Source organism: Coregonus clupeaformis, chromosome 30 (assembly GCF_020615455.1).
Source record: "Coregonus clupeaformis isolate EN_2021a chromosome 30, ASM2061545v1, whole genome shotgun sequence".
NCBI classification, from domain to species: domain Eukaryota; kingdom Metazoa; phylum Chordata; class Actinopteri; order Salmoniformes; family Salmonidae; genus Coregonus; species Coregonus clupeaformis.
The window spans coordinates 39,725,664-39,743,539 of record NC_059221.1 but is presented as its reverse complement, the minus strand read 5'-3'; the positions used below and the strand labels follow the sequence as shown (position 1 = coordinate 39,743,539).

The window sequence follows — 17,876 nt, the reverse complement described above, 5'->3', positions numbered from 1 at the left end:
ACTAGTGTTCGAGCAATGACTGGAAGTCTTTTGTATGTACTAGCATGCTAGCAGTTACCATAGACTTCCAGTCATTACGCTAACACTAGTTAGCAACTTCCTCCAAACTGCACGCAGAGACATACAAATGGTATCCACAAGTAGAGCTCTGTTACTCGAACCGAGCCCGACATTATGCATTGGGTAGGGGACGTTTTTTCATCAATAATTAGTGTATGGGCAGAGCTCGGGTATCACTAAATTGATTACTAACATTTTGAAGCTGAGCCATTTGCTGCTCAGCTGCGCAATACAGTTATATCTGACTAAGATAAATCTCAGAAGGGAAGTCAAATATAAAACAGGAGAGATAATTACACAGAAAATAACGTTCCTTGATGACGAAAAGTAGCAAACTGCTCTCATGTCTCGTCATTGAGCAGAGGAGCCCAAGCGGAGCCAGCATTGCTATATTGATACTCACAGACCCAGAGCCGCCGTAATGGATTTACTAACGGAGTAAATTATTTCTGGTTTCGGGCCGGGCCTTAAATTCGGCAGATGCAGTCGGGCCTGGCCCTGAACGTCATGGTAGGGCTCGGGTTTAACATTCATGCCGTGCAGTGCCCTATCCATACGTTCATCTGCCTGGGGAAATAGATAAGAAGTATCCCTCTAAAGGCAATTTATAGTTAGGTAGATTATCCACTAGTAAATAACTGCCCTAATTCAACACACACACAGCTAGATAGTGTACACTAGATTGAATGGACACGGAATGGTTTATCAACAGTCAACACAAGGCGTCGCCCTCTCGCCTCACACAGGCTTTCTATGAAATAGGACTTTTATTTTGACAGGTTGATCACGTTGGTGTTGCTTACGCACAGTCGGTGTATTGAGGGTATGTGGAAAGTAGGAATGTCGGAGGAGGTTGGAAAAGCGTTGCAAGCGGTGGTAGACAGGGTAAATCAAGCCGCGGCACGTCGCCTCAAGGTAAATCAAGTGCAGTATTATCTTGGGAAGAACCAGTGTATCTACTTTAGACAGTAATGTCGTGCGAAATGGTCTTATCGTTTGAGTGTCGGTGGACCAGTTATGAAAGGCAAAACACCAACCTTTGGATTGAGACAGCACACCATAACATGCACATTATTTTGCTACATACTAATTATTTTACGGCAAACTCTCTTTAAAGGCGCACGCTGCATGCAACCAGTTTGCGCGTGGATGGTTCTAGACGATTTGCTAATCTGCTGGTGCTTTAATAATTTTGATGGTAACGTCAACAATGTTTCATAAACGTTGCCAAAAAAATGTTTCCATCAACTTCCGTTCACTCCTGTTTCGTAAGTGAATTAACGTTTTGATTGGTTCAATTGAAACCATCCCACCACCATTGAAAACAGTAGGTATACTAGAAATTGATAGACTCCAGTTGACATATCAGACCACACATACACAGAAATTAGATGGAGCAACTGTCAATTCCAGCCAGGGTTCATTCAATTAATCTGGCAAATTCACTGTTGCGCACATAATAATATGGGGACAGACAAAGAAAACCCTTTCAGATTTCTGTCATATTGGTTGTAAGGAAATGCCAGCAGGCTAAAATAATTCCATTTGGACCACTGATTTGGACAGCGTATCTGGGTTGTGTTAAGGAGAGCACAATGTTCTAAACGTTGCCAAAAGAGCTAACACAATTCCGTTTTCTACATGACAGAGGCATACCTGCTCTACACAAAATATTTATGTTCTGTATTGTGTCCCCAATATGCCTTCCTGAATGAGCCTCAGATGTCGGCTGGGGTTCAGGTTTATCCAAGATGTGACACACTTTTATCATTCATTTATTTACAATATATGTTATTGCTCTTCGTTAACCCCCCCTCCTCTTCCATCCAAGACGTTGCCTGCGGTGCCGCCCCGCCTGGTAGCTGTAAGTAAGACGAAACCACCTGACATGGTGATCGAGGCTTACCGAAAAGGACATCGCAACTTTGGTGAAAACTATGTGAGTGTTGTACTGAGTATTGTACACTGGTCATCTGTAGTTCAGTTGGTAGAGCATGGTCCTCTGTAGTTCAGTTGGTAGAGCATGGTCCTCTGTAGTTCAGTTGGTAGAACATGGTCCTCTGTAGTTCAGTTGGTAGAGCATGGTCCTCTGTAGTTCAGTTAGTAGAGCTGGTCCTCTGTAGTTCAGTTGGTAGAGCATGGTCCTCTGTAGTTCAGTTGGTAGAGCATGGTCCTCTGTAGTTCAGTTGGTAGAGCATGGTCTCCTGTAGTTCAGTTGGTAGAGCATGGTCCTCTGTAGTTCAGTTGGTAGAGCATGGTCATCTGTAGTTCAGTTGGTAGAGCATGGTCCTCTGTAGTTCAGTTGGTAGAGCATGGTCCTCTGTAGTTCAGTTGGTAGAGCATGGTCCTCTGTAGCTCAGTCAATAATCATCACTCGAAACATATGGCCCTTATCTTTCATCAGCGAGATAGAATCCTTCAAATAATAAAGATACTTACTGTAGCAGTTACAGATCCATACAGCTATGGGTGCCTCCATCCGATGAAACTACACTTCCTCTACACTTCCTGAGTTACACTTCCACACAGGTGTCCGGAGCATGCTAGATAGCTAATTAGCACAGGTGGTCGCCTCTTGTCTTCCGTCTTTTTCCGTAAACAAGCGCTGTAACATGGATATGTAGCCAAGTGGGAACCCTATCAAGGTGTGTATCAATTTAACCTTTTTGATTTTAGAAAATTATTTATTGTTGATATGTAAGATAAGGTCCTTATGCTTCCAGTACCGCAAGCAACGCGTGTTAATGTTCAGATTGAGCGTCGGGGCTCTTTACAAAACACCCTCCTGTACAGAAGACGTCTTCGTTCAATGAGTCTTGTGTAATGTAATGGAACTGAGAGTCGTGATCAAGGGCAAGGAGCTCAGTTGGTAGAGAATGGCGCTTTTAATGCCAGGATAGTGGGTTTGATTTCCGGGACCACCCGTACGTATAATCAATGCACGCGTGATTAAGTCGCTTTGGATAAAATAAATCTGCTAAATGATATATATTATTATTATGATAGGAACATGTACAGTATCACATAAAACCTTTACTAGTAGTGGTAAGATCTTTGCGGCTTGACTTTTTTTTGTCATTTTACCCCTCACTTGTAGGTGAATGAACTTGTGGATAAAGCTTCAAATCCTCAGGTTTGTTGAAAGGTTTAAAGTCACATTAATCTTTACTTTATGTAATGTGTCTCTCTATCCAGCAACCAATAAAAATAATATTTCTGTCCTAATCTAGATTTTAGAATCATGCCCAGAAATTGAGTGGCATTTTATTGGCCATTTACAGAAGAACAATGTCAACAAACTTTTGGGTGAGTAACATGTCACTTCTTGTGCAACATGTTATGCCTCCATATCTAAAGCTGTCAACATCAACTTGCATGTCTCTCTATACCCATTGGTCTTTGTCAAAGCTTTATCAAAAAGCAAGCTTTGAACACCATTCCATAGAAGCCTTTAGTAGCACTGGCAAATCTTAACTCTACTCACACACTTCCCACAGGTGTACCAAACCTGTTTATGGTGGAGACAGTGGACTCTGTCAAGTTGGCCGACAAGGTAAACAGCTCCTGGCAGCGGTTGAGAACAGTTAGCACGCAGACGTTAAAGATCATGGTTCAGATCAACACCAGTGGGGAGGAAAGTAAGTGTTTATTTTCCAATCGTTTTGTTCTGAACAGAACTATAATTTTTTTCATTCCGTTCCACTGTTCCGACCAGCAAAATAAAGTTCTGAACCGGTTCAAACCCCAAAAAAGTACAGGTTTATAAAATTCCTTTCTGTTCCTTTTTAAACCTCTGAAATAGACATGTATTTTTACATTAAGCTCGACATTAAATTAAATTACCAATCAGTGCGGATAGAGCAGTTTGCTATGGCGCGGATAAGCAATTGAATCTGTATAGGAAAGTCATTAAGATTTTTTCTTGCCATAACAGCATTGTTTAATCCTATAGAAAGACAAACACACACACTGTGCTGCCAGTCACAGTGTAGGGCGCGAGATGCAACTGAAATTTTGAGGGTGAGGATGGAGGAAGCTTGCCTTGAAGCGCTGGGCATCTTGTTATTACCTGCATTATGTGAATTAGGCCCACTATCTGAATTAGGCCCAAATAATTATACAGTGAGGGGGAATAAAGTATTTGATCCCCTGCTGTTTTTGTACGTTTGCCCACTGACAAAGAAATGATCAGTCTATAATTTTAATGGTAGGTTTATTTGAACAGTGAGAGACAGAATAACAACAAAAAAATCCAGAAAAACACATGCCAAAAATGTTATAAATTGATTTGCATTTTAATGAGGGAAATAAGTATTTGACCCCCTCTCAATCAGAAATATTTCTGGCTCCCAGGTGTCTTTTATACAGGTAACGAGCTGAGATTAGGCGCACACTCTTAAAGGGAGTGCTCCTAATCTCAGTTTGTTACCTGTATAAAAGACACCTGTCCACAGAAGCAATCAATCAATCAGATTCCAAACTCTCCAACATGGCCAAGACCAAAGAGCTCTCCAAGGATGTCAGGGACAAGATTGTAGACCTACACAAGGCTGGAATGGGCTACAAGACCATCGCCAAGCAGCTTGGTGAGAGGGTGACAACAGTTGGTGTGATTATTCGCAAATGGAAGAAACACAAAAGAACTGTCAATCTTCCTCGGCCTGGGGCTCCATGCAAGATCTCACTTCGTGGAGTTGCAATGATCATGAGAACGGTGAAGAATCAGCCCAGAACTACACAGGAGGATCTTGTCAATGATCTCAAGGCAGCTGGGACCATAGTCACCAAGAAAACAATTGGTAACACACTACGCCGTGAAGGACTGAAATCCTGTAGCGCCCGCAAGGTCCCCCTGCTCAAGAAAGCACATATACATGCCCGTCTGAAGTTTGCCAATGAACATCTGAATGATTCAGAGGAGAACTGGGTGGAAGTGTTGTGGTCAGATGAGACCAAAATTGAGCTCTTTGGCATCAACTCAACTCGCCGTGTTTGGAGGAGGAGGAATGCTGCCTATGACCCGAAGAACACCATCTCCACCGTCAAACATGGGGGTGTTTTTCTGCTAAGGGGACAGGACAACTTCACCGCATCAAAGGGACGATGGACGGGGCCATGTACCATCAAATCTTGGGTGAGAACCTCCTTCCCTCAGCCAGGGCATTGAAAATGGGTAGTGGATGGGTATTCCAGCATGACAATGACCCAAAACTCACGGCCAAGGCAACAAAGGAGTGGCTCAAGAAGAAGCACATTAAGGTCCTGGAGTGGCCTAGCCAGTCTCCAGACCTTAATCCCATAGAAAATCTGTGGAGGGAGCTGAAGGTTCGAGTTGCCAAACGTCAGCCTCGAAACCTTAATGACTTGGAGAAGATCTGCAAAGAGGAGTGGGACAAAATCCCTGCTGAGATGTGTGCAAACCTGGTGGCCAACTACAAGAAACGTCTGACCTCTGTGATTGCCAACAAGGGTTTTGCCACCAAGTACTAAGTCATGTTTTGCAGAGGGGTCAAATACTTATTTCCCTCATTAAAATGCAAATCAATTTATAACATTTTTGACATGCGTTTTTCTGGATTTTTTTGTTGTTATTCTGTCTCTCACTGTTCAAATAAACCTACCATTAAAATTATAGACTGATCATTTCTTTGTCAGTGGGAAAACGTACAAAATCAGCAGGGGATCAAATACTTTTTTCCCCTCACTGTACCTACAGAGGAGCGGCTTCTATGGAGGAACATTGAATGTCTTTGAACTTCTGAGTTGGTTTAACGTTGGACCAGAGCAAATGCTAGCTAGCTAACAAGCTTGTGTGTGCAGAGCAGCACTAGAATTAAAAACATGTCTTACCTTTTTCTAGTTAATAAATCCAATGTGAAACGTGATAACTATAGTATCCTTAAATAGCATTTGAAAAAGTCAATCCATTCTTCTCTAATGAAACATCCCTCCCTAATTTCTGAATTACACTTGTAATGTTGTCAGTAGGCTATTATAACCTAGGCTTCAGTGGGGAGGGGCAGGTAGCATATACACACACACATCGACTGGCAAAGATTTCCAACTGGCAGGCAGACACTGGAATACGTTTCTGAGTGACAGAGTGAGTGCTTTGCATAGGCGCTTTGTTGCGATTTTTGTGGGACTGGAAAGAAATGCCCAGAACGTAAAATAATGTTATTAACCCGAGTGGCGCAGTGGTCTAAGGCACTGCATCGCAGTGCTAGCTGTGCCACTAGAGGTCCTGGTTCGAATCCAGGCTCTGTCGTAGCCGGCCGCGACCGGGAGACCCATGGGGCGGCGCACAATTGGCCCAGCGTCGTCCAGGGTAGGGGAGGGAATGGCTGGCAGGGATGTAGCTCAGTTGGTAAAGCATGGCGTTTGCAACGCCAGGGTTGTGGGTTCGATTCCCACGGGGGGCCAGTATGAAAAAAAAAATTAAATAATGTATGTACTCACTAACTGTAAGTCGCTCTGGATAAGAGCGTCTGCTAAATGACTAAAATGTAAATGTTAACCGGTTCCCATGCTTTTAAATTAACGGTTCTGTTCCGGAACTGTATAGATCACTTTAGTTTTCTGTTCGGGTTCTGTTCCTCAAATTTAGTTATTTTCCGGTTTTCGGTTCTGTTTCCTGAACCGGTTTCAACCCGCAGGTTGGCATTTATTGGCATGACTCATGTACTGGAGGCAGCTCTGCAGAGAGGTCACTAGCTGGCACAGCCACAACGTCATAAAATCTGATTTTTAAACCTAACCTTAACCCTAATGCCCCTACCCTAACCTTAAATTAAGAACAAAAAGCTCATTTAATATACAGTGGGGGAAAAAAGTATTTGATCAGCCATGCTGATTTTGTACGTTCGCCCACTGACAAAGATGATCAGTCTATAATTTTAATGGTAGGTTTACTTGAACTATGAGAGACAGAATAGAAAACAAAAAAATCCAGAAAACGCATTGTCAAAAATTTTATAAATTTATTTGCATTTTAATGAGGAAAATAAGTATTTGACCCTCTGCAAAACATGACTTTCTAGTATTTTGTGGCATATACCCTTTGTTGGCAATCACACAGGTCAAAAGTTTCTTGTAAGTTCTTCACAAGGTTTTCACACATCTCAGGAGGTATTTTGTCCCACTCCTCCTTGCAGATCTCCTCCAGAGTCATTAATGTTTTGGGGTTGATGTTTGGCAACTCAGACTTTCTACTCCCTCCAAAGATGTTCTATGGGGTTAAGATCTGGAGACTGGCTAGGCCACTCCAGGACCTTGAAATGTGCTTCTTCTTGAGCCACTCCTTCGTTGCCTTGGCCGTGTGTTTTGGGTCATTGTCATGCTGGAAAACCCATCCACGACCCATTTTCAATGCCCTGGCTGAGGGAAGGAGGCTCTCACCCAAGATTTGACGGTACATGGCCCCGTCCATCGTCTCTTTGATGCGGTGAAGTTGTCCTGTCCCCTTAGCAGAAAAACACCCCCAAAGCATAAGGTTTCCACCTCCATATTTGACGGTGGGGATGGTGTTCTTGGGGTCATAGGCAGCATTCCTCCTCCTCCAAACACGGCGAGTTGAGTTGATGCCAAAGAGCTCGATTTTGGTCTCATCTGACCACAACACTTTCACCCAATTCTCCTCTGAATCATTCAGATGTTCTTTGGCAAACTTCAGACGGCCCTGAATATGTGCTTTTTTGAGCAGGGGGACCTTGCAGGCGCTGCAGGATTTCAGTCCTTCACAGCGTAGTGTGTTACCAATTGTTTTCTTGGTGACTATGGTCCCAGCTGCCTTGAAATCATTGACAAGATCCTCCCATGTAGTTCTGGGCTGATTCCTTACCGTTCTCATGATCATTGCAACTCCATGAGGTGAGATCTTGCATGGAGCCCCAGGCCGAGGAAGATTGACAGTTATTTTGTGTGTCTTCCATTTGTGAATAATCGCACCAACTGTTGTCACCTTCTCACCAAGCTGCTTGACGATGGTCTTGTAGCCCATTCCAGCCTTGTGTAGGTCTACAATCTTGTCCCTGATATCCTTGGAGAGCTCTTTAGTCTTGGCCATGGTGGAGAGTTTGGAATCTTGATTGATTGATTGCTTCTGTGGACAGGTGTCTTTTATACAGGTAACAAACTGAGATTAGGAGCACTCCCTTTAAGAGTGTATAAAAGACACCTGGGAGCCAGAAATCTTTCTGATTGAGAGGGGTCAAATACTTATTTCCCTCATTAAAATGCAAATCAATTTATAACATTTTTGACATGCGTATTTCTGGATTTTGTTGTTGTTATTCTGTCTCTCACTGTTCAAACAAACCTACCATTAAAATTATAGACTGATCATGTCTTTGTCAGTGGGAAAACGTACACAATCAGCAGGGGATCAAATACTTTTTTCCCTCACTGTATGTGTATATACAGTGGGGAAAAATAGTATTTAGTCAGCCACCAATTGTGCAAGTTCTACCACTTAAAAAGAAGAGGCCTGTAATTTTCATCATAGGTACACGTCAACTATGACAGACAAATTGAGATTTTTTTTCTCCAGAAAATCACATTGTAGGATTTTTTATGAATTTATTTGCAAATTATGGTGGAAAATAAGTATTTGGTCAATAACAAAAGTTTCTCAATACTTTGTTATATACCCTTTGTTGGCAATGACACAGGTCAAACGTTTTCTGTAAGTCTTCACAAGGTTTTCACACACTGTTGCTGGTATTTTGGCCCATTCCTCCATGCAGATCTCCTCTAGAGCAGTGATGTTTTGGGGCTGTCGCTGGGCAACACAGACTTTCAACTCCCCTCCAAAGATTTTCTATGGGGTTGAGATCTGGAGACTGGCTAGGCCACTCCAGGACCTTGAAATGCTTCTTACTGAAGCCACTCCTTCGTTGCCCGGGCGGTGTGTTTGGGATCATTGTCATGCTGAAAGACCCAGCCACGTTTCATCTTCAATGCCCTTGCTGATGGAAGGAGGTTGTCACTCAAAATCTCACGATACATGGCCCCATTCATTCTTTCCTTTACACGGATCAGTCGTCCTGGTCCCTTTGCAGAAAAACAGCCCCAAAGCATGATGTTTCCACCCCCATGCTTCACAGTAGGTATGGTGTTCTTTGGATGCAACTCAGCATTCGTTGTCCTCCAAACACGACGAGTTGAGTTTTTACCAAAAAAGTTCTATTTTGGTTTCATCTGACCATATGACATTCTCCCAATCCTCTTCTGGATCATCCAAATGCACTCTAGCAAACTTCAGACGGGCCTGGACATGTACTGGCTTAAGCAGGGGGACACGTCTGGCACTGCAGGATTTGAGTCCCTGGCGGCGTAGTGTGTTACTGATGGTAGGCTTTGTTACTTTGGTCCCAGCTCTCTGCAGGACATTCACTAGGTCCCCCCGTGTGGTTCTGGGATTTTTTGCTCACCGTTCTTGTGGTCATTTTGACCCCACGGGGTGAGATCTTGCGTGGAGCCCCAGATCGAGGGAGATTATCAGTGGTCTTGTATGTCTTCCATTTCCTAATAATTGCTCCCACAGTTGATTTCTTCAAACCAAGCTGCTTACCTATTGCAGATTCAGTCTTCCCAGCCTGGTGCAGGTCTACAATTTTGTTTCTGGTGTCCTTTGACAGCTCTTTGGTCTTGGCCATAGTGGAGTTTGGAGTGTGACTGTTTGAGGTTGTGGACAGGTGTCTTTTATACTGATAACAAGTTCAAACAGGTGCCATTAATACAGGTAACGAGTGGAGGGCAGAGGAGCCTCTTAAAGAAGAAGTTACAGGTCTGTGAGAGCCAGAAATCTTGCTTGTTTGTAGGTGACCAAATACTTATTTTCCACCATAATTTGCAAATAAATTCATAAAAAATCCTACAATGTGATTTTCTGGAGAAAAAAATTCTCAATTTGTCTGTCATAGTTGACGTGTACCTATGATGAAAATTACAGGCCTCTCTCATCTTTTTAAGTGGGAGAAGTTGCACAATTGGTGGCTGACTAAATACTTTTTTTCCCCACTGTGTATATATATATATATACACACACACTACCAGTCAAAAGTCTTAGAACACCTACTCATTCAAGGGTTTTTCTTTATTTTTACTATTTTTTACATTGTAGAATAATAGTGAAGACATCAAACTATGAAATAACACATATGGAATCATGTAGTAACCAAGAAAGTGTTAAACAAATCAAAATATATCTTATATTTGAGATTCTTAAAATAGCCACCCTTTGCCTTGATGACAGCTTTGCACACTCTTGGCATTCTCTCAACCAGCTTCGTGAGGTAGTCACCTGGAAGGCATTTCAATTAACAGGTGTGCCTTCTTAAAAGTTAATTTGTGGAATTTCTTTCCTTCTTAATGGGTTTGAGCCAATCAGTTGTGTTGTGACAAGGTATACAGAAGATAGCCCTATTTGGTAAAAGACCAAGTCCATATTATGGCAAGAACAGCTCAATTAAGCAAAGAGAAACGACAGTCCATCATTACTTTAATACGGAACATTTCAATAACTTTGAAAGTTTCTTCATTAGAGTTAACAGCCTCAGAAATTGCAGCCCAAATAAATGCTTCACAGAGTTCAAGTAACAGACATCTCAACATCAACTGTTCAGAGGAGACTGTGTGAATCAGGCCTTCATGGTGGAATTGCTGCAAAAAAAAACACTACTAAAGGACACCAATAATAAGAAGAGACTTGCTTGGGCCAAGAAACACGAGCAATGGATGTTAGACCGGTGGAAATTTGTCCTTTGGTCTGGAGTCCAAATTGGAGATTTTTGGTTCCAACCGCCGTGTCTTTGTGAGACGCGGTGTGGGTGAACGGATGATCTCCACATGTGTATTTCCCACCGTAAAGCATGGAGGAGGAGGTGTTATGGTGTGGGGGTGCTTTGCTGGTGACAGTGTCTGTGATTTATTTAGAATTCAAGGCACACTTAACCAGCATGGCTACCACAGCATTCTGCAGCAATATGCCATCCCATCTGGTTTGGGCTTAGTGGGACTATCATTTGTTTTTCAACAGGACAATGACCCAACACACCTCCAGGCTGTGTAAGGGCTATTTTACCAAGAAGGAGAGTGATGGAGTGCTGCATCAGATGACCTGGCCTCCACAATCCCCCGACCTCAACCAAATTGAGACGTTTGGGATGAGTCGGACCACAGAGTGAGGGAAAAGCAGCCAACAAGTGCTCAGCATATGTGGGAACTCCTTCAAGAATGTTGGAAAAGCATTCCAGCTGAAGCTGGTTGAGAGAATGCCAAGAGTGTGCAAAGCTGTCATCAAGGCAAAGGGTGGCTATTTGAAGAATCTCAAATATTTATTTATTTATTATTTGTTTAACACTTTTTTGGTTACTACATGATTCCATATTTGTTATGTCATAGTTTTGATGTCTTCACTATTATTCTACAATGTAGAAAATAGTAAAAATATAGAAAAAACTTGAATGTTCTAAAACCTTTGACCGGTAGTGTATATTTTTGTATATCTAGCCAATTTCGACTTTGCAGCTGGCCCATCTAGCGGAAATCGCTCAGTTCTGCATCCAGGGCAAGACTTATGACAATAAAGTCAGCCTGCTTCTCTCACACACACACACACACACACAGACAGAACATTGCCGTTCTTGACACAAACTGGTGCGCCTGGCACTTACTACCATACCCAAAGGCAGTTAAATATTTTGTCTTGCCCATTCACCCTCTGAATGGCACACATACACAATCCATGTCTCAAGGCTTACAAATCCTTCTTTAACCGGTCTCCTCCCATTCATCTACACTGATTTGAAGTGGATTTAGCAATTGACATCAATAAGGGATCATAGCTTTCACCTGGATTCACCTGGTCAGTCTGTCATGGAAAGAGCAGGTGTTCTTAATGTTTTGTACACTGTGTATATTGCCTCTAGGTAAACATGGACTGCCTCCTGGTGAGACCGTGACCACAGTGAAACACATTTTATCCAAATGCTCTGCCCTACACTTCTCCGGACTCATGACCATTGGTCGCTATGGCTACGACCTAGCTGATGGTCCTAACCCAGATTTTCAGGTATTTTTCTGTTATGATTACCCTCATTTTTTATTTTACAGATTTTGGTAAAGCTCTATAGGTGTGTGTGTGTGTGTGTGTGTGTGTGTGTGTGTGTGTTACGTCTGTTGTGCATCACCAACCAGGCTTTGCTGAGTCGGCGACAGGAAGTGTGTACCAGTCTACAGCTCCCGCTTGAGGATGTTGAGCTTAGTATGGGCATGTCCACTGACTTTGAACACGCGGTAAGTTCCACTGTCTCAGCCTTGTTAATTGCTAACACAATATGTTCTTAACATATTGAATGATCAGATATTGATTAGGCTACCCATTACTACTCGAATGCTCATGCTGTTTCTATAAGTTTATACCCTTCTGAGGTATATCTCCTCTTTCATTTCCTCCTTTAGATTGAGGTGGGTTCAACCAACGTGCGAGTGGGTAGTACTATTTTTGGTAATAGGGATTATCCCAACACTCCCAGTCCAGAGAAAAAGTCAAAGGTTCGGACAGAAGAGGCAGCTAAGAAGATGGAGCGTCTCACTCTGACAGAACAGTGATGTTTCTCCTTCCTACACTCACACAGGCTGAAAAGGATTTAGTATTTTATGAGATTTTCTGGAAAAAACAACAGCAAGCTTCCACAGTATGTCTTAATGATGTCTTTGGTTGATATAGTACTTTTCTACAGAGCCCGTTCATTTATTTGAGCATTTTTGGATGGCGTTCGATCTTTAAGTTGACATTACAAACTTCTTCTCACATTAGACATAGATTCTCATTAATCAATTGATGATATTGGATATAAGACGTTCCAGACCTCCCATCTTGATCTTGTGCCAACCCTAGGTTCAATAGATACCGTTTAACACGATAACGTAAATAGAGATCATTCGGAGAGTCAAGCGGAGATCGAGTTTATATCTAAACAAGCAAATGTTTTGATGATTTGATATTTTTACAACCTAGAATGAACATGTTCAATATCCCAGTGATTGGGAATCTTACATTGGTAAAATGTCCTATTTTTCTTGCAAAATACTTATGTTTATTAAATCATATCCCCCCCTCCATCATGACATATTTTACATTTTAGTCATTTAGCAGACGCTCTTATCCAGAGCGACTTAGTTAGTGAGTGCATACATATGGTATTGTGAGTAAATTAAATAGTTTTGTATGGTGTCAAATATTTGATGTTTTTTTATAATTGATAAACAAAATTACAAAACGGCAGGTAAAGATCGATTCATACCATATGTTTACGTTGCAGTATTTCATTTTGTGTGATGTCCGTGATTCATTTGGTCTGAATTATTTGTTGGTGCACTAAAAGATTGAACAATTAACCTATGCAAAGAGGAAATAGTTTAGTTTGTTCTGTTATGAGAATTTCTACCCTATAGTTATTATGGAACAATGATGCTGTAGTTACCATCAATGTAAAACTAAATCCATAACTAAAGATGATAATGCTTACATTGTGAATTGTATTGCTAAACATTCACTTAAACAAGATACAGGGTTATAGTTGATATTAAGGAAGCTGACGAGCAATAAAATATTTATTGAAAATAACTGTTGTTATATTTTTTCCCTATTCAGGAAATGTAAATGAATGTTATATAAACAAAGAACCACAGATGTGAATCAAATCCTTTTTCAATTTTTATTGAGTACATTGAAATGACAGCCAACCAAAAGTAAAACCCTTAATAATGACAAATGAAGACCTTGTGACTTTATTCCTCATCATACCACTACAGTATTGTCATTAAACATTGTATTCGCAGCTTACTGATATCTAGATTGTAACCTAAACCTTGTTCAGTTTTGAATAACTTCATGGTATTTTATCATGGGCATTTTTTTTTTTTTTCACAACATTCAAATGTAATTTACACCTGATTTAATGATTTAGTTGGTCTTTTAAAAAAAACGTGTCTGTTTGGACCTCTAGAAACAAATAATGATGTTTCCTGGAATGATACTCTTCAACAGAAACTAAGGATGTGGATGCCATTCGGCTTGTGAACTGCTGTTTGGGTGTGAACAAGTTAGTCATTAAGATATCCCTATTATTAGCTATGTTACAATCATGTTAGTAGACTAAATCACAATCTAGTCCAAATACAAGTGTGTAAACCAAAAGTGTACAGTTTGCAGAAAGACCAAGATCTACAAAATACTAGTCATGCGGATCTGTGACTGCTTAGTCCAAAGTGACAAATGAAAGTTAACTTGGGTACATTTGCCACTGCTTATATGTACAGTCCAACAAAGTTTATAAAACAAAAACTATACAACAGTAGACATAATAAAACAAAATGGACACAGGTGCTGCTTACTCCTTATCACAATAATTCAAATCACTGAATAATAATGGACAATACATAACACACTGGATGGTCTCAATTAATTTGCTTCCCAGGTTTAAAGGGGCAATCTGCAGTTGCTACATACATTTTTAGACTTAGAACTAATATGTACCCATTGATTCTTGAAGAATATAACTTTTATAAATGCCTCATGAGTTTAGTTTCTGTCGTACCCCATCAGAACCCAAAATAGAAGCTTGTTTTACTCCAGTGTTTGTAAACAAAGTAAATGTAAACAAACACTAGCCTCAGAACATGGTTAAAACTATCATTTTGATCTCATAGTTGGTCAGGCCTTGAATTTATAGCTGTCTAAAAATGTGAGTTTTTTTTTTTTTTTTTTTAACGGCCCCATCCCTCAGCTGCAGATTACCCCTTTAAAGGGCAATTCTACCACTTGTCAACCTCATTAATTATCTCCAGCACAATACCAGTGTCAACATATGTGAAACGGCACATTTCTACATTTTGTAGAAAAAAAATTAAGTAAAGTTCTACCCGATGACATCAAAAGTTAAAACATTTTAAAAACAGTGATTTTCAAACTATGAGATTTGCGGTGACATGGGGAGCAAGAAAATACCCTCCCTTGGGCTAGAAACTCGTTGCAGGTTTGGAAAATCACTTTTTTACTTTTAATCCTAGTCACAGAGAAGCGTTATTTTAGGACCTTATCTTTTTAACTACAAATGCACTGTTTTTGAATAATTGACGTTGAAAGTGGCGGAATTGCCCTTTTAAGCATCTCTACTAATCACATCAACACCATGTCTCTCTGCCAGTCAGCTCTGTATGGCTGTGACGTCTGTCTTGAACTCAATCAGTGATGTCCTGTGGGCACTACACCAACTTCTTGGCCTCAAAGAAGCTCTTGAGGTGCTTCATCTGCCATATGCCAGTGGTGAGGAGAATAAGTGTCTGAGCTATAGACCACCAAAGCACACGCTGGTTAGTGCTCTCACTCGTCATGCGGAACCGCTCCTCACGATACTGTGAAGAGACAGACAGTCACTAGAACACTGAAAGACAAGGTGAAGTCCTCACGATACTGTGAAGAGACAGACAGTCACTAGAACACTGAAAGACAAGGTGAAGTCCTCACTATACTGTGAAGAGAGACAGACAGTCACTAGAACACTGAAAGACAAGGTGAAGTCCTCACGATACTGTGAAGAGACAGACATTCTACAACACTGCTTTGTATGACATGTTTAAATACATTTCAATATTTATTATCACATATGTTGTGGCTTTAGTTATTCAACTGAAAATGTAGACTTTATCTTTCAACTCACCCGCTGATAGTTTTGCTCTTTCTGGATTTGTTCTACTTGGTCCAGTAATTGTCGAGCTCTTAATTGCAGCTCTGTGAGCTTGTCTTTTGCTGCGATTTCGGGGTAGTTGTTGGTATGCTCACCGACCTGAATATCTAGGTGCACTCTCTGTAAGATAGAACACAAGGATAGAATGCCAGACTTGTGTATGTGTGCCATTCAGAGGGTGAATGGGCAAGACAAAAGATGTAAGTGCCTTTGAACGGGGCATGGTAGTAGGTGCCAGGCGCACCGGTTTGAGTGAAGAACGGCAACGCTGCTGGGTTTTTCACGCTCAACAGTTTCCCATGTGTATCAAGAATGGTCCACCACCCAAATGACATCCTGCTAACTTGACACAACTATGGGAAGCATTGGAGTCAACATAGGCCAGCATCACAGTGGAACGCTTTCGACACCATGTAGAGTCCATGCCCCGATGAATTGAGGCTGTTCTAAGGGCAAAGGGAGGGGGGTGCAACTCAATATTAGGAAGGTGTTCTTAAAGTTTGGTATACTCAGTGTATTTTGTACTTTATGGAAGGTTTTTGTGAGCAGAATATTTTCTGAACAACCCATTCTGTATGAACAACAACATCCCACTCATACCAGTTTGCCACCAGCAAAGAGGGCCATCTTGGTGGAGTTGGAGTGCAGGCAGATCTGATGCTCGCCTGGTGTATGGGACGTAAAGGTGAACCGTCCATCAGACCCATACTGACGAGACAGGATTATCTAGAATAGAGGGTTGGAAAGAAATACGAGACATGCCGATGAAACACGAGGAGGCATTGTGTGCATGAAGATGGGATTTTAGATTTTGTCTATGTATTGTGTGATGCAAAATGAATTGCCTCATTGAGGTCATTCAGGTTTTCTGAACATACAAACTGTAGTGACTGTACACATTTGAGTGTGTGTTAACTTTATATCTTAATCTCTCGTGGACTGACAACGTAAATTACGCATTTTTGTTCTGGGTTAACCGAGATTACCTTACATCTAATCTCTTTTCTCATTGATGGACTGACCTTAGTATCCGGATCCTTGATCTCCACATGCATTCCAAGGCCAGGGGTGGCTGGGAGGAAGGATCCGGTCTGCTTGTCCCACAGCTGGGTCCTGTATTTCCCTAATAATAGAGAGGTATAAATAATCTTATGAAAGGCTATTCCTCATATCGTCAATAGATGGCATAATTTACTCCATCTCAAATAACAATACACTACACTGGCTCACCCCATATTAACGTTTATCATCTTCTCATCTTTTGAAGCTAGCTAGAAAACATTTATTTATTAAGACCCATGTGATAGATATTTTTCATCCATCAAATCTACATCAGTCAGGAAATAAAAGACATGCATGCACTGACTGACTGGCTTAATAAAAATAGCCTATGGGCCAGAAGCAGCTAGCTAACTAGGTAGCTAACGTTAACCAGCTATAGCTAACGCTAAAACCATAGCTAACTAACTTACCAATAACCATAGTCTCATCTGGAATTTCCTCTATAAAGCATTTTTTCTCTGTCTCCCCAATGTGAAAATAGAGAGAGTAACTTGGAGAGAGCCAAGCAAATAATATGATAATTCCGGCGCCAGGTACAGTGAGCATCATGTTAAATCAGCTTTGTTGTCACCATCAGCAGAGTCAGTGCAGTAGATGCTAGTGATGGGTCGTTCGCGAACAAACGGCTCTTTTTGAACGGATCTTTTTGGTGAACGTTGGGAACCGAATCGCATCGGTGAAAGAGCCGTTCATTTGGTTCCCTGATTTGCATACGGCTACTACTACTTTCTGAGCTCAAAACAACGTTTTTCTGCAGATAAGTTACAAAATAATGATCTAAAGAGGATGAATCCTCACTGCAGAAACAATAAAAGTGGGGAGAGCGCGTCAATCTGGTCCGTTTGGGAGCCAAATGAGCCGGCTCTTTTACTTGAACTGAGCCAAATGAACCGGCTCATCGAAAAGAGTCCGAATGTCCATCACTAGTAGATGCAAGCAGCTGCTGCTGTACTTTTATTTTGAAACCCCGTCGGAAGTGTTTTTTGTTACAGGATCGCACAC

The 17,876-nt window shown here is 41.4% G+C and overlaps 2 protein-coding genes across 2 annotated transcripts; one reads left to right on the top strand and one right to left on the bottom strand.

Annotated features, from left to right (window-relative positions):
- The first annotated feature begins 860 nt into the window (after positions 1 to 860).
- LOC121546113 (pyridoxal phosphate homeostasis protein-like) lies at positions 861 to 13,991 on the top strand. Its single transcript, XM_041857139.2, has 8 exons — positions 861 to 975; positions 1,892 to 1,999; positions 3,158 to 3,193; positions 3,291 to 3,366; positions 3,558 to 3,698; positions 11,991 to 12,133; positions 12,259 to 12,357; positions 12,523 to 13,991. The coding sequence occupies exons 1-8, from the start codon at positions 886 to 888 to the stop codon at positions 12,670 to 12,672; spliced, it is 843 nt and encodes a 280-aa protein (XP_041713073.1). The 5' UTR covers positions 861 to 885; the 3' UTR covers positions 12,673 to 13,991.
- Positions 13,992 to 15,303: 1,312 nt separating this feature from the next.
- On the bottom strand, positions 15,304 to 17,476 carry tmed4 (transmembrane p24 trafficking protein 4). Its single transcript, XM_041857138.1, has 5 exons — positions 17,285 to 17,476; positions 16,835 to 16,935; positions 16,413 to 16,538; positions 15,786 to 15,932; positions 15,304 to 15,480 (listed from the first exon to the last, which is right to left on the bottom strand). The coding sequence occupies exons 1-5, from the start codon at positions 17,421 to 17,423 to the stop codon at positions 15,331 to 15,333; spliced, it is 663 nt and encodes a 220-aa protein (XP_041713072.1). The 5' UTR covers positions 17,424 to 17,476; the 3' UTR covers positions 15,304 to 15,330.
- Between the last annotated feature and the right edge of the window lie 400 nt (positions 17,477 to 17,876).